Source organism: Lemur catta, chromosome 23, assembly GCF_020740605.2.
Source record: "Lemur catta isolate mLemCat1 chromosome 23, mLemCat1.pri, whole genome shotgun sequence".
Classification (NCBI taxonomy): domain Eukaryota; kingdom Metazoa; phylum Chordata; class Mammalia; order Primates; family Lemuridae; genus Lemur; species Lemur catta.
Genome location: NC_059150.1, coordinates 7,368,252 through 7,381,143, shown reverse-complemented (window position 1 = coordinate 7,381,143; position 12,892 = coordinate 7,368,252). Strand labels below are relative to the sequence as shown.

At 52.4% G+C, this 12,892-nt stretch overlaps 1 protein-coding gene across 1 annotated transcript; it reads left to right on the top strand.

The window, feature by feature from the left end:
• Positions 1–2,582: 2,582 nt before the first annotated feature.
• FCAMR (Fc alpha and mu receptor) lies at positions 2,583–11,477 on the top strand. The gene is made up of 7 exons (XM_045536095.1): positions 2,583–2,705; positions 2,779–2,839; positions 4,336–4,659; positions 7,267–7,605; positions 8,758–9,517; positions 10,148–10,263; positions 10,917–11,477. Exons 1-7 carry the CDS (start codon positions 2,583–2,585, stop codon positions 11,099–11,101), a joined length of 1,908 nt encoding a protein of 635 aa, XP_045392051.1. The 3' UTR covers positions 11,102–11,477.
• The last annotated feature ends 1,415 nt before the right edge of the window (positions 11,478–12,892 follow it).

The window sequence follows — 12,892 nt, the reverse complement described above, 5'->3', positions numbered from 1 at the left end:
GATTTCTAGTGCCAGCTCCAGCTGCTTTGCAACATCCCATATTGACCTCTCAGTCTCCAGGTTTAAACAAGAGCACCAAGAAGACATCTACACGCCAGCATCTCATAGGGATAAACAGAAACGTCCACGTGGATCTTATTTCTAGACTGAGATGGATGGAGAAGCGCCCCGAGAGCCCAAAGAACAAAAGGTGAGATGAGGCTTTCTTCCGGAGACTGGGGTCTTGCCTCTGAGTGTGGGTGGTGAGTTGGGCAGCAGCTGTCAAACGTGACCCCACGTGCCCTCTCCAGAGCAGGTGGGCTCCTTCCCAGGTACCAGGTAAGGACCCTGGAGTTCAGGCTGCGGCATCTCCTTCCAGCTCTTTACCCTTCTGCTCACACCCACCGGAGCGCCCGGGTCCTTAGAAGCGCTGGGTAGTGTGGAACCAATAAACGTCAGAAAGAGAAGAATCATGGAGATCACACGGGCAAAGCTCTCCTTTAAAGGGAAGGGGAAAGGAGCGTAGGTCAAGGTTATTGTGTCAGCCTCGGGCAAAGCAGACCCTCCTGGCTCCTGGTTCTGCGTTCTGCCCTCTAAACCACACTGGTCCCTTCCCTTCTTGTCTGCTGCCCAGGGCGTGGGGTTGGGGACACGGGGAGTAGGAGAGAAGCTGGGCTCGGAGGGGCGGGAGGGACCTGGGAAGTCACACAGCAGCCTGTGCTGAAGACGAGGTGACGCCCTTCGCGGCAGGACCAGAGGCACAAGAGAGTTCTTCTGCGTCCCCTAAAATGCAATGCACTGTAACCTAGGCCTGTGGCCCCCAGGCCACCGACGCGGGGCTCCTCGTCTCCTGGAGAAAGGATTTCTGAAGGCCGTTGTCAAGGGAGGGTGACTTGGAGAACTTCCACTGCATGTTGTCCTTCCAGCCTCCAATCAAGGCTGATAACTCTGGAGACATTTTATCTCGTCCTCTGTGCTTCCTCATTGCCCCTGGAGGCGGCTCTTTCTCCCGAAGCCCAGAGATTGCGGCACCGCTGGGCCTCCGACGTGCTGGGCAGCCCTGGTGCCGAGACTTTGGCCCCGGCATGTGCTGGGCATCAGCACTCAGCACTTTGGAAAGATTGGCCCATTGGGAACCTGGGTGCCAGCCCCAGAGTTAGCCTGGACTTGGTGAATATTAATCAAGCTATAGATTAGGTGCAGGTCGTACCCCGGGAGAGCTTCCGGGTGAGGGCAGGAGGCCAGGAGCTCAGGAAGGCAGGGAGAGGCCCGAGATGGCCACGGCAGTGCCCACAGGGCACTCGGGGGAGGAAAGATACAGGAGGGGCTGTGAGAAGCCTGTGGACTTTTCAAAATCTGGCCACTCTTGGGCCGGAACCGGATGGAGCAGGCAAAGGCTGGACAGAGCCAAGCTGTGGGGATGACTCGCATCTATAGGGCCACCCCACGGATTCTTGACCTTCCTCTCCTCTCTCCTTTCTCTCACCTCCTACCCTTCCTCTCCCCCTTCTACCTTCTCTGCCTTCTTATTCCCTTCTATTCCCTTTTCTCCTCCTTTGATTGCCTCCTGCCTGTGTCCCAAACCGGCCGGTGGCTCTGGCTCTGCAAGGCTTAGTCTAGTTAGGGAGCAAGGGGCTCCTGCCCAGGGGCCAAAGCACTGACTGTTAGTGCCCGTCCTTAACATTAGTGACTTATGTGGTAGAACAGGAAGGCAAACACAATGGCTAACTTTAGTTTGCCTTCTTTTAAAAAATCTATAGATCCCAGGGACTTCGGGCAGTAAATAGATTAAAAGAACAGATTTTTAATCAATCAAAAAGCATTCCCCTATGGGGAATGAAATACAGAAGTATGATAGACAATCTGTCTTTTTAATTAGCCATCAGTAAAAGACCGTTGAGTAGAGAGATCAGTATGGTATCCATCCAAAGAGAGGGGGGTTTCTGTTCACAACTGTGCATTGCTCGTCTACAATGTGCTAGAGCCTGAAGGGGAGGGGTGAGACACAAAGTCCTGTCCTCAAGGAGCTCCCCAGGCCAGTGGGAGAGACCAGAGCAAGGGAAGGTCGGTGTGGACTGGGGGCAGGGAGAATTTTCCAGAAGTTGTGGGGAAGACACAGAATAGGACACTAGTGCAGACATCTATGTGCCCAGAGATTTAATTTTTAACTCCTTGTTACTGATGGGAGGCACACTAACAGGGAGACAGAAGGCTTCCCTTGAAGGAATCAATGCCCCTCCTGCAAAGAGGAAGGGGAGAGGAGAAAGGGGGAAGGGGACTGCCCTGTGTCACCAGGCACAGTGCCAGGCACCTGCACCACAATCCCACTTAACTGTGCAGCTGCAACCCCATCCCGGTTCCCTCCTTTTCCTGGAGAGGAAATGAATCCCCGAGACTAACTTTCCAAGGTCCCACAATTCCAAATAGGTTTGGACTTGCAAACGTGCGGTCTTTCCCCCACTCTGTGCTCCCCCCAAATTCAAAGCTCCAGGCTGGCGAGTGGGTGCCAGGGCTGGACTCCTACAGAGGGCATTTCACCCCCTCTGAACGCAGGAACCTCAGGGCAAGGGAAATGTTCACCCTGGCAGGAGCGACCAGGCCCAATGTGCACGCTTAGGAGTGTGAGGAGGGAGGGAGGCTTCCTTGGGGAGGGCACTGTGGTCTCCCCCTCAGGTTTATCCGACCCGGTCCCTGTGCTGAGCAAACTGAGGTTCCAGAGAGAGAAGGTGCCCACCCAGTCCCACCGTCACTCACTGCAGCTTCTCTCAGGCCTCTTTTCATGTACAGTGATTTTTGCAGGTTGCCAGCCAGAGGGCAGGATGGAAAATGCTCCTCCTCCTCACACTGTGCCTGCTACAAGGTGAGTCCCACCCCTCGCCCACGTTTAGAGCTGGCAAAACCAGACCTGAGCCTTCCAGGCTGCAGGGATTCCCGGTGGGCACCACAGTGGCACTGGGCACAGCCCTGGCTGTCTCTGTTGGGACCCAAGGCCAGGCAGTGGCTCCAGGGAGTCAGACTGGGGCCCAGGGGAATGAGGGAGGTGAGAGCTCACATGAGAGGGCACATGCCTGACTTGATGGTTTCTAGAATATTCTCTGTTTTGATATTCCCCATGTCTCTGCTCTCTTCCATTTCAGTTGTTAACTGAAAGCTGCATTTTCATGATAAGGGTTCCAGGGCATGCAAAAGACAGAAGGAGCAGTGCTTCCTTACCCCTCGTTCTACAAACAAGGGCCAGGCCCGGCACCAGGGACATAAAGATGAAGACTCTGCTCTAGTCTTAAAGAGTTCAGAGGCTACAAAGAAACGATATGAGTCCACAAAAATTACATGCACTTATTTATTCAATATACATTAACGAAGGGCTTACTGTGTGCCAGGCACTGGGGACAGATAAATGAAAGCCAGGATCCCTGCCCTAAAGCTCCTCACTGGCTGGTGTGGTGAAGCTGGCCAGGTATAGACCAGGCTCAGATGACAAATGGCCCCATCTCCAAGCTCTCGTAGCTGGAATTTATTCTGATGGTGATGGGGAGCCATTGAGGAATATAGGGAGTATGCACCTAGAGTGTCCAGCACCTAGAACCTAGTCCCAAGTAGATGCTTAATAATTATTCGATAAATGAATGAATGAAAATGCCATGATAATACCGAAAAGGGACTAACAACTGTATCTGCCTTATAAATAAATCAGAGTTTCAATGAATCAAAAGTAGCCAATATTTGAATAAGCATTCGGTGTGATAGAATCACACCACCTCTTTATTTGAATCTCCCACTACTCCCTTTAAAATTTTTCATCAAGAGCAGGCTTCCCTGCCCCTAAAGGAAAACGCAGGCAGGCCCATGTTTTTTCTATTAACGTATAGGTAACAGTCCTAAATTAATTGCTTTAAGTCTCAAATGTTCTACATTAAATTATTTTTATTTGGAGACAGGATCTCACTCTGTCACCCAGGCTGGAACACAGTGGCACCGTCAAAACTCACTGCAGCCTAGACTCCTGGGCTCAAGCAATCCTCCTGCCACAGCCTCCCGAATAGCTGGGATTACAGGCGTGCACCACCATACCCTGATGATTTTTTTAATTTGTTGTAGAGATGGGATCTTACTGTGTTGCCCAGACTGGTCTTGAGTCCTGGCCTCAAGTGATCCTACCACCTCGATCTCCCAAAGTACTGGGATTACAGGCGTGAGCTGCTGTGCCTGGACAATTTGATCATTTTAAGTGTCCAGTTACATATTTTGGTCAGCACTTTAATCTCCATTCAAAGATATACCTCCTCTTCCTCCCAAGGCCTGCAATGCAGGAAGGGGTGTGGTTGCTGCCTTCTCTCTGCCCCTCCCCATCTACAGCTGCCACCTGGGACCTCAGCAGGGCCGTAGCAGTGGGGGCAGGGGAGGCGGGAGGGCAGGCAGCTCTGGCTTGGGGGACGGCCTGGAGCTCTCTGGCCTGGCAGGGGTTTCGAGCTGGCTCTTTGCCTCTTCCTCTTGTGGACCCTCGGACAGCCCCCCCCGGTGACCCACCCCCTCCCTTTGCTGCAGGTTCTTCTTTGTCCCCTCCACACAGAGGACCCCATCTCAGATGGCTGCTGGATGGCTCTCTTCCCTCCAGAACCCACCTCTGGGCCGTTGAAACACCTTCGTCACGCCTGTGCTGGCGGGAGAGTTCCTTAGCAGGTGCAGCCCCTACCCCCCCTTCGTCCTGCCGCAGACCTCTTGCACTGGCTCAGGCCCAGCCAGCCTCCCTCCGGCTGCAGGCAGCCCTCGCACCTCCCCAGTGGGAGCCATAGCGGGAGATGAGAGCCAGGGACACACACCCACCTCCACGGGAGGCCAGAGAATTGGCATCAGGGCCCCCAGGTGAGCCCTGAAATGATCCTAAAATGCTGGCCTGCTCTTTAGTTCTCACTGGTGGTTCGCATAAAATTCCAAAAACCTTAATTCTTATATATAATGAAGAGCTACTGATCAGTAACCTGCCAAACATGTCCTTAAGGTATTGGTTCTTAACTTTGATACTAACAAAAAATTATGTGCATTGCAAGAGTGGTTGAGGATTCTGAAGCAGCTTTCTACTGTGAAGTCAGACGGCCCCATGCTGCCGACTCACGAAACAGTGCTCCTCTCAAATGTGCCACATGTAGATCACAAGAATCCCTGGAATCTGGGGAGCGAATACTTTATCAGGGCATCACCACTGTCCTGAGATGGTCCTTATTTGTAATTGTGAATATTCTTGCCTTTCAATGATAAATTGCCATTTAACTTTACCATCAGTGGCGCGGCTTGGGGTGTGTTGTTTAATTAAACCCACCGTGAGTATTGATATGTCCATAGCTTTTATGACCTCTGCTTAGACCTTCAGACATGTGTCATTGGCAGGACAGGCTTCATGGGCATGTGACTTGTGCAGTCACATGGGACCCCAGACTCAGAAGGTGCTTGGCTTCATGCTCTGCGGATGCCATCTTGAAATTCTGAATACCTTTTGAATAAGGGGTCCTGCATTTTAATTTTGTACTGGGACCCACAAATTATTTAGATGTTCCTGGCAATAAGCTATTAAGCTGAACTTTCTGGAACCTTCCTATGTTTTTAGGGCCTCGTCTCAGAGGCCCTAAAGACATAGAACAAATCGATAGGTGCGTGGCACCCACATCCTAAAGCAATATGTTGAACCACCTCTACAGGACTGCAGAAAGAGATCGTAAGGCTGGTGCCAGCAATAGCCCATCATGCAGCTGCCCAGGCCAAATGGGGGCAGGGGAAGAGTCACCAGAGGGCAGAAGAGCTCACTGTGAGAGCTGTTTTGGGGAGAGATGTCAGTGTGTTGTGTTCCCCTCCCCGTGTCCCAGGGGACAGGAGGGATGGCTTTCCACACACTTTAAGCCAAGTGGAAGAAGGAACTTCTGGAAAGTCACTCAGCAAGCTCACCATTGGTCCCAGGTTTCTCCTGACAGCAGGACACAGGTATGCTTCTCGTGACCAAATGGGAGGCCTCTCCCAAGAGGGCCACCCAGACGGGACTGTGACCATAAAAGGAAGGGCAGGTAGTCAGAAGTCATAGGCTTGGTGGTAGCCATAAAAGACCAGCAGAAAGACAGGCAGTTCTCACAAGGACAGAATTGCAGCCAGAGGTCACCAAAAATATATCTGGGAGGCAAAAAAGAGACATGTTTGAACATTTGCCTTACCCAGAAAACACCAAGGGAAGATCACAACTGTCTCATTCACTCTCCTCTCTCCCCTCCATGCCTAACCCTGGGGGGCCCCAAACAGCAGCTTTGAGCAGAGGAAGGTATGGAGCACAGCAAGAGACCCCAATATGTCCCCCTCCCCTGCGACAGGCTCCAAGCCCAGCCGGGAGATGGGAAAAGCCTCTATTGTGTAAGAGACTGGAGTTGCAATCTTTCATCAGACTGTGATGGGTGTATAATTTTAGACTAGACTGGGCTTTCTATTATCCAAGAGAAACAACTATTAATATATGCAAACTTATGCCTGAGATTTCATTAAGGAGCAGAGAAGTCCACAGAGAAAGTATGAAGAGGCAGTGAGAGAAAGAATGAATGTTGCTCTGCTTGTGCTCTATCCAGTTTAAGTCGTTCAGTAAACCGGCCACACGCCGGGGTTCCACCGTGAGTCGTCTGTGCCTCTCGCCAGAGCGGACACATTCACAATACTGTTCATCTGGGCTTTTATGGTGCCACCTGGTTGTTTCTGTTTCTAGAGAAAAGTGGCCAGTGTGAAAAATTTTGCAACCACTGGTCCAGACGTGTCCTCACCAAGCACAGCGGGATTTTCGTGTTCCAGGGCACCCTCTCCCCTGCAGAGGAAAGGCACATGGATACGTTCTCACTGTCAGCATCTCTCTTTCACACTCCATGCAAACTGGGGCCCTCCTGTCAGATTAGCCTCAGCCCTCTTGCATGAGCTTAGGTGACATCTTTTTTAAACATCTGCCTTGGAGCCCAGTGGAATGAACCCGGCTCTGGAGGGACTGGTATGAGAACGCCTAGCACATCTCGCTAAGTGCTAGCTGAGCAGTGGGTGAGATTACTGCTGCATTTTCATCTTTCCCCTGTGGCCTTGGGTACAGCACCATTCCATATCTTGGGGACACTCCGCTTCCCCAGGGGCCAAGCTCTGCCATTTCTACATTGACTCTTTCTACTTTCACAGTGGGATTTTCTAACCTGACCCCTAATTCTGGCAGAGTTTAGAGCTTGCTATGCTGACTATACTCATCACTCCCTCTCCTCTGACTGTTTGCTCTGCCTGCAGTTGCAAATGCATTGAGGGGCCCGAGGCTGGTGTCTGGGAAGCTCGGGGGAGCCGTCACCATCCAGTGCCGTTATGCCCCCTCCCTGGTCAACAGGCGCCAGAGGAAGTACTGGTGCCGCCTGGGCCCCCCCAGGTGGATCTGCCGCACCATCGTGTCCAGCACCCACTACACTCACCACCTCTATCACGGCCGTGTGGCTCTCGCGGACTTTCCACACAGAGGCTTCTTTGTGGTCCGGCTGTCCCAGCTGTCCCTGGATGATGTGGGATGCTACCACTGCGGCATTGGAGACGAAAGTACCATGGTGTTCTTCAGCATGAATCTGACCGTCTCTGCAGGTATGAGCTGACGTCTGGCGAGCCACGCTTGGAGAGGTGAATGGTAGGAGGCGGAAGGTGCAAGAGAACGTTCAGAGAACCAAGAGGGCTTTAAACATTAGGGGAGGGATGATGGCAAGCAGGGGGCAAGGCAAAGACTTTAAGAAGTAGGCTTTCCTCTCCAAGGGAAGCTGCCTTCAGAAGGAAGGTAGATATTAGGATAAACTTCCCAGCCGAGTGTACATAATCCGCCCGCCCAATGTGCGGAAGACATATCTGGAGATAGTTCCAAGGAGGTAGTGAATTGGCTAACGTGGCTTGTTGGGGTCCTGATGGCTCTACGTTCAGACCTGCGGACAAGGGGTAGCACTGCAGAGGCTCCTCTGTGACAAGCAGGACAGAAGAATGGCCTCTTCCTAGCACAGACCCTTGCTGAGCCTCTCAGCAGACATGTGACAGCGACCAGGTCCAGGTCCTGCACGGCAGGTTCCAGAGAGCTGATCCAGAGTCAGGCACCCGGAGTGCAGGAAGGGCACCCGGGCTGTGGAAGGCCACTCTACAGAAGAGATGTCACGCTAGGCGGCAGCCCGAGGGCAGGTTAGCTTTATTCAGTGCAGCTCTGCAGCCATCTGCTGCGATTGGCTGCTCTACTGGAACTGGAATGTTTCTTTTTTTATTTATTGAAGAGCAGTGCCCGCTGGGCCATGGGGCTCTGGGGACAGGGGCATCGTGTGTCGGTCCTGGACAGCTGGCTAGAGAGTATGTGGGCGTGGGAGAAGGAGACGGGACTATGACATGTCAATGTTTGCGGCAGACTAGAGAATACAGCTGGGCTTCCCAATATTTGTTATATTATATTTTATTTTATTTGAGATGGGGTCTTGCTCTTGTCACCCAGGCTGGAGTGCAGTGGCATGATCATAGCTCACCACAGCCTTGAACTCCCGGGCTCAAACAATCCTCCTGCCTCAGATTCCCAAGCTGCTGGGATGACAGGCATGAGCCACCTCACCTGGCCCAAATTTTAATTTTATCCAACATATCACCCAAAGACTGCATCTCCTAGTGAGGTTGCATTCCATCTGGCAAAGCCTTTAAACCCAACGTCCTTTGCCAAATCCAGTAAGCAACCTGGCTGCCTTCCCACATGGCCTCCCTTTGCCATTCACACAGGTCCTTCCAGCACCTTCCCCACGGCCACTGCAGCTACTGGGGTGCTCACCCCGACATCCTTTGGAACAGCATCTCCAGCAGCCAACAGATGGACCCCAGGACCCACCCAGACCACAGAAGGACAAGGGACAGAATGGGACAGGGTTGCTCCAACTCCAGGAGCCAGCACAGCCACAGCTTCAGCTAAGGGAAGACACACCCCAGGAACAACTGGGACCGCAGCTGCAGGGACAGGCATCTGGGTGGAGGCTTCTGTCAAGGCAACAGTTCCCGTTCCAGAGAGTCCAACTTCAAAAACCAGCGGCGTGTCCAACACAACAGAAGGTGTTTGGATGTGGGGCACCAGAAGCTCAATGACAAACAGGGCTATTGTCAGCAAGGACAGGAGGGAGAGGACAACCACCCAGGCCGACAGGCCAAGGGTGGAAACAGAGAGGGCGGGGATACCTGTGGATGCAGCCAGGAAGGTCATAGGAACCACTGGGCCATCAGCCCTGGTCTCAGAAAATCTGCCCTGGGAAACCCTCCAAGAAGCAACACCGGTTGCTAAGCAACAATTCCTGGGCTCCATTGAAGGAACAACCCCAGCTGCAGGAGTGTGGACCTTGGGAATCACCAGCACAGAGACTGCATCTGTGGAGGGAAGCACAGAAGGGGACCCAGACACTGCGGCTGGAGACAGTGGTCCCCAAGCAACGCCGAGCCAGGCCCCAGCAGCAGGTCCCCTGAGACCCCCCGGCAAAGAGTCATCCGTGAAGAGGTAACCCCCAGGCCCCTCCTCTCAGCCGGGGACCCACATCTGTCTCATCCCCTGACATGAGAGGGAGGCGCCTCTGCTCTGCTCACTCCTGTCCCTTTGTACCTGCAGGACAGTGACATGCACATCAGAGCCCTGCCCTCCCTTGAGGGGCCGTGCAGTGGGAATACCCCCTGAGTATTTTCACGTGGTTTTCAAGTGAAATCTAAACAATAGAATGATAGAACATTTAGGCTGGAACCTCAGGACTTTCTATTTTTTAAGATGGAGACCAGAAGCTCCAGAGAGGGGAGGTGACCCGCTGAAGCCACAAGGAAAGATAGTGGCAGAGACAAATGCCGAGGCTGGCTGGCTGGCATCCCCAACTCCCGCTCGGGCCTCATTCTCACTGTGGCATGCAGTGGGGCCCACGCTCAGGCGGGTGGAGGAGGGGAAAGGATTCGGGCTTGGGAACCTGAAGACAGTGGTTTTAGTCCCAGCTCCGCTACTAACCAGCTGTGGGAACCAGGGCAGCCAACTTGCCTTGGCCTCAGCTTCTTCCCCTGTAAAATGAGGGGCGTGGGCCAGACGACCCTCCGTCTTCTGTCTGGCTCCAGCCTCTTCTCTCCCGTGCTCTTTCTGTTCCCACTGCAGTGCTTTTCCAGAAAAGAGCAGCGCTCGCATCCTCACTCCAGTCTCTACCATGCTGGCCCCGTTCATGCTTGCGGCTCTGGTTCTGTTGCAAAGGAAGCTCCGGAGAAGGACGACCTGTGAGTTGAGTTTAAGTGGCCCCGAGGCCAGGGAGAGGAGCACTTGCTGCCACCTGACACCCTCAAAGCTGGGTGGGGGTAAAGTCATTTCAGGACTTTTGAATGTAGAAGGGCTGTATTCTAGTCTGAGCCATTTAACCACTCTTGGCCTTGGTTTCTTAATCAATAAAATGGGAACATCATCTCTGTACTTATGACTCAGTGGCATCCCAAAGCTTAAGGAGAAGCTTGTGAAGGGTTACAAGATACATGCTAACCACAGGTATTGCAGCCACGTAAGCCATCCAGCCGCAGAGAGCAGGAGAGTGGGACCCAGACGTGGGGTCACAACTTGCATCTGCACCCTTCTTATGGCCCTGCTGAAATTCTCTGACAGCCATGTGCCCAGGTTTAAGTACCCTTAAAATGAGTGCTCTGTGGTGTTGGACCTAGTAAAGAAGGGTGAGATTTTTCTAGGAGCAAGTGGAGGAGGCTAAGGTTATCAGACCCAGGGCCCCAAGAGGCTGGGCCCAGTCACTGGGCTAGGCTGGCACTTGCCCGTCTTCTGAGTCGAGAAGTTGTCAAACACTTGTGGTGGGTGGGGGTGGTTCCCAGGGAGCGAAATGCAGTGCTGTCCACGTCCAGGACCCTCACAGCCTGCTGTGTCTCTGCAGCTCAGGAGGCAGAAAGCCCACCAGGGGTCACCCTGATTCAGATGACACATTTCCTGGAGCCAAGTCTCCAACCAGACCAGCTGCCCCCCGTGGAAAGGAAGATGCTCCAGGATGACTCTCCTCCTGCCCAAGCCAGCCTGACTGTCCCAGAGAAGGACCCGGGGCCCCAAGAAATGGAAAGATAAACCACTCGGTCACCATGGAAGGAGGACCATGCCCAAAGACCTCCAAGACCCCAGCCTCTTCTCAGCATCCTTCCTCCACCTGCGTGAAGAGGAGCTGATGCAGCTGGAGCTCCACCCAGGGAGGCAAAGCTGACCATCCGTGGGCCCAAGACGCTCAAGCATTGTCCATGGCCAAAGGTGACAGTATGACTTGAAGAAGGCTTCAGGAAGAGGTCACCTAGGCAAAGTGTGGAATTTCCGTTTCTGGATGTTTGAAAATAGAAAAGGTTTCCAATCAGTGTGGACAATGACAAATTCTCTATCACCACTGCCAGCCTTTGCTGGGCACCCCCCTTTCTGACATGTTAGTACTCAGCCTGCTGCTCACATGTCATATTCAAGTAGATTCTAAGCTTCTCTAGGATAGTAATTGTGTTTTATCCATCTCAGCATGTCCCCAGAGAACTTCCAACTCAGTAGGACCCCAGTAAATATCTGTGGCTGATTGGCTAATGGGGAGGGCATGGCCCCATGGCCTCTGGGGACTTTGCCCACGCAAGAGCTCTGAATCCCCCTGGGCATCTGCCCCTGCCTTGGGGAGTTCTCGAGATGACCTCATGGGCAGGTGGTTTCTGCATACGGACCACACGGAGGAACACTGTTCCGCACAACAGCACTCCCCGTTTGGCCCCACGCTCATTATGCTGCAGACTTTTTGACATAGTCAAGAGTTTCTGGGATTTTCCTAGAGGATTTTTCTAGGAGAAGGGTATTTTCAGTAGAATCTCGTCTTCTTCATGAAGTTCCTCTTGTTCGATTGCTTATAAATCCTTCATATCAAGGACTGTGGATGAAGCTGGAAAATGGTTTTTGGGGTGGGGTAGGGGACAAAAGAGAGGAATTTTATGTAGATTCTTTCTTATAACCATGTAACCTCACACCTGTTGGGGACCTTGATCTGCCCCAGGTCCCACTGTCTTTTCAGGGATCACATCTGCTCTTTCCTTTTGCCAGATGTGTGGGCAGCTGTCTGGACTCCGTATTTGGACACAGCAGCATTTGAGCAGTGGAGGCAGAAGGGAAAGAAAGCCTCCAGTATCAAGTTGAGAATTGTTAGGTAGACATTTCCAGAAGGCTCAGCCCCACCTTCTAAGCCATCAGCAGCATCAGAAATCCTTCAGTAATACCTCTTCATATCTAGTCCTGAACCAAGACACTGTAGCAGGAAAATCAGGGAGATGCAGGCTTCAGGGCTGTCGTTTTGGAAAAGCAGGGAACTTGCACACATCTGACCAATTGGAATCATAGAATTTCAGAGCTAATAGATTTTTAGAGATTAGTATAAAATCCTCAGTCTAGAAATGAGTTAACTGAGGCCCAGGGGTGGGGGGAGTCACTTGTCTAAAGTCACTCAGTTAACCCAGTTAATGATAGCAGAGTGAAGACTAGAAAAGAGAACTCATGACCTTGGCCTGCAGCCTTTTCCACTTTGCCATTGCTAAGCAACGTATCAGAGCAAAACTGATTGTCAAAAATCAATGATACCATAGTCATCCCTCTGAATGATTTTCATGCCCACTCTCTCAGTGACCTGCCAAAAAAAACAATAAGGAAGATAGGACAGACACCATTGTCCCATGCAACCAGTGGGGAAGTAGGCCCTGAGAGTGGTGTGACTCAGCCAAGGTCACTGGGCTCATTGGTGGCAGGGATGGACAGGGACACAGGCTGTTCCTAACACTAGATTCTCAGGATGTGAAGAGGTGTTCTGAGCACAGGAGGTTTGGTAGATTAAAGAAGTTTGGGACGTGC

What these genes read in the sequence shown, in the direction of transcription:
- FCAMR (XM_045536095.1), top strand. Translation starts at nt 2,583, where the DNA reads ATGTGCACGCTTAGGAGTGTGAGGAGGGAGGGAGGCTTCCTTGGGGAG. An exon ending in GAATCTGACCGTCTCTGCAG is followed by an intron (nt 7,606 to 8,757) that starts GTATGAGCTGAC and finishes CCATTCACACAG; the next exon opens with GTCCTTCCAGCACCTTCCCC. An exon ending in GCTCCGGAGAAGGACGACCT is followed by an intron (nt 10,264 to 10,916) that starts GTGAGTTGAGTT and finishes GTGTCTCTGCAG; the next exon opens with CTCAGGAGGCAGAAAGCCCA.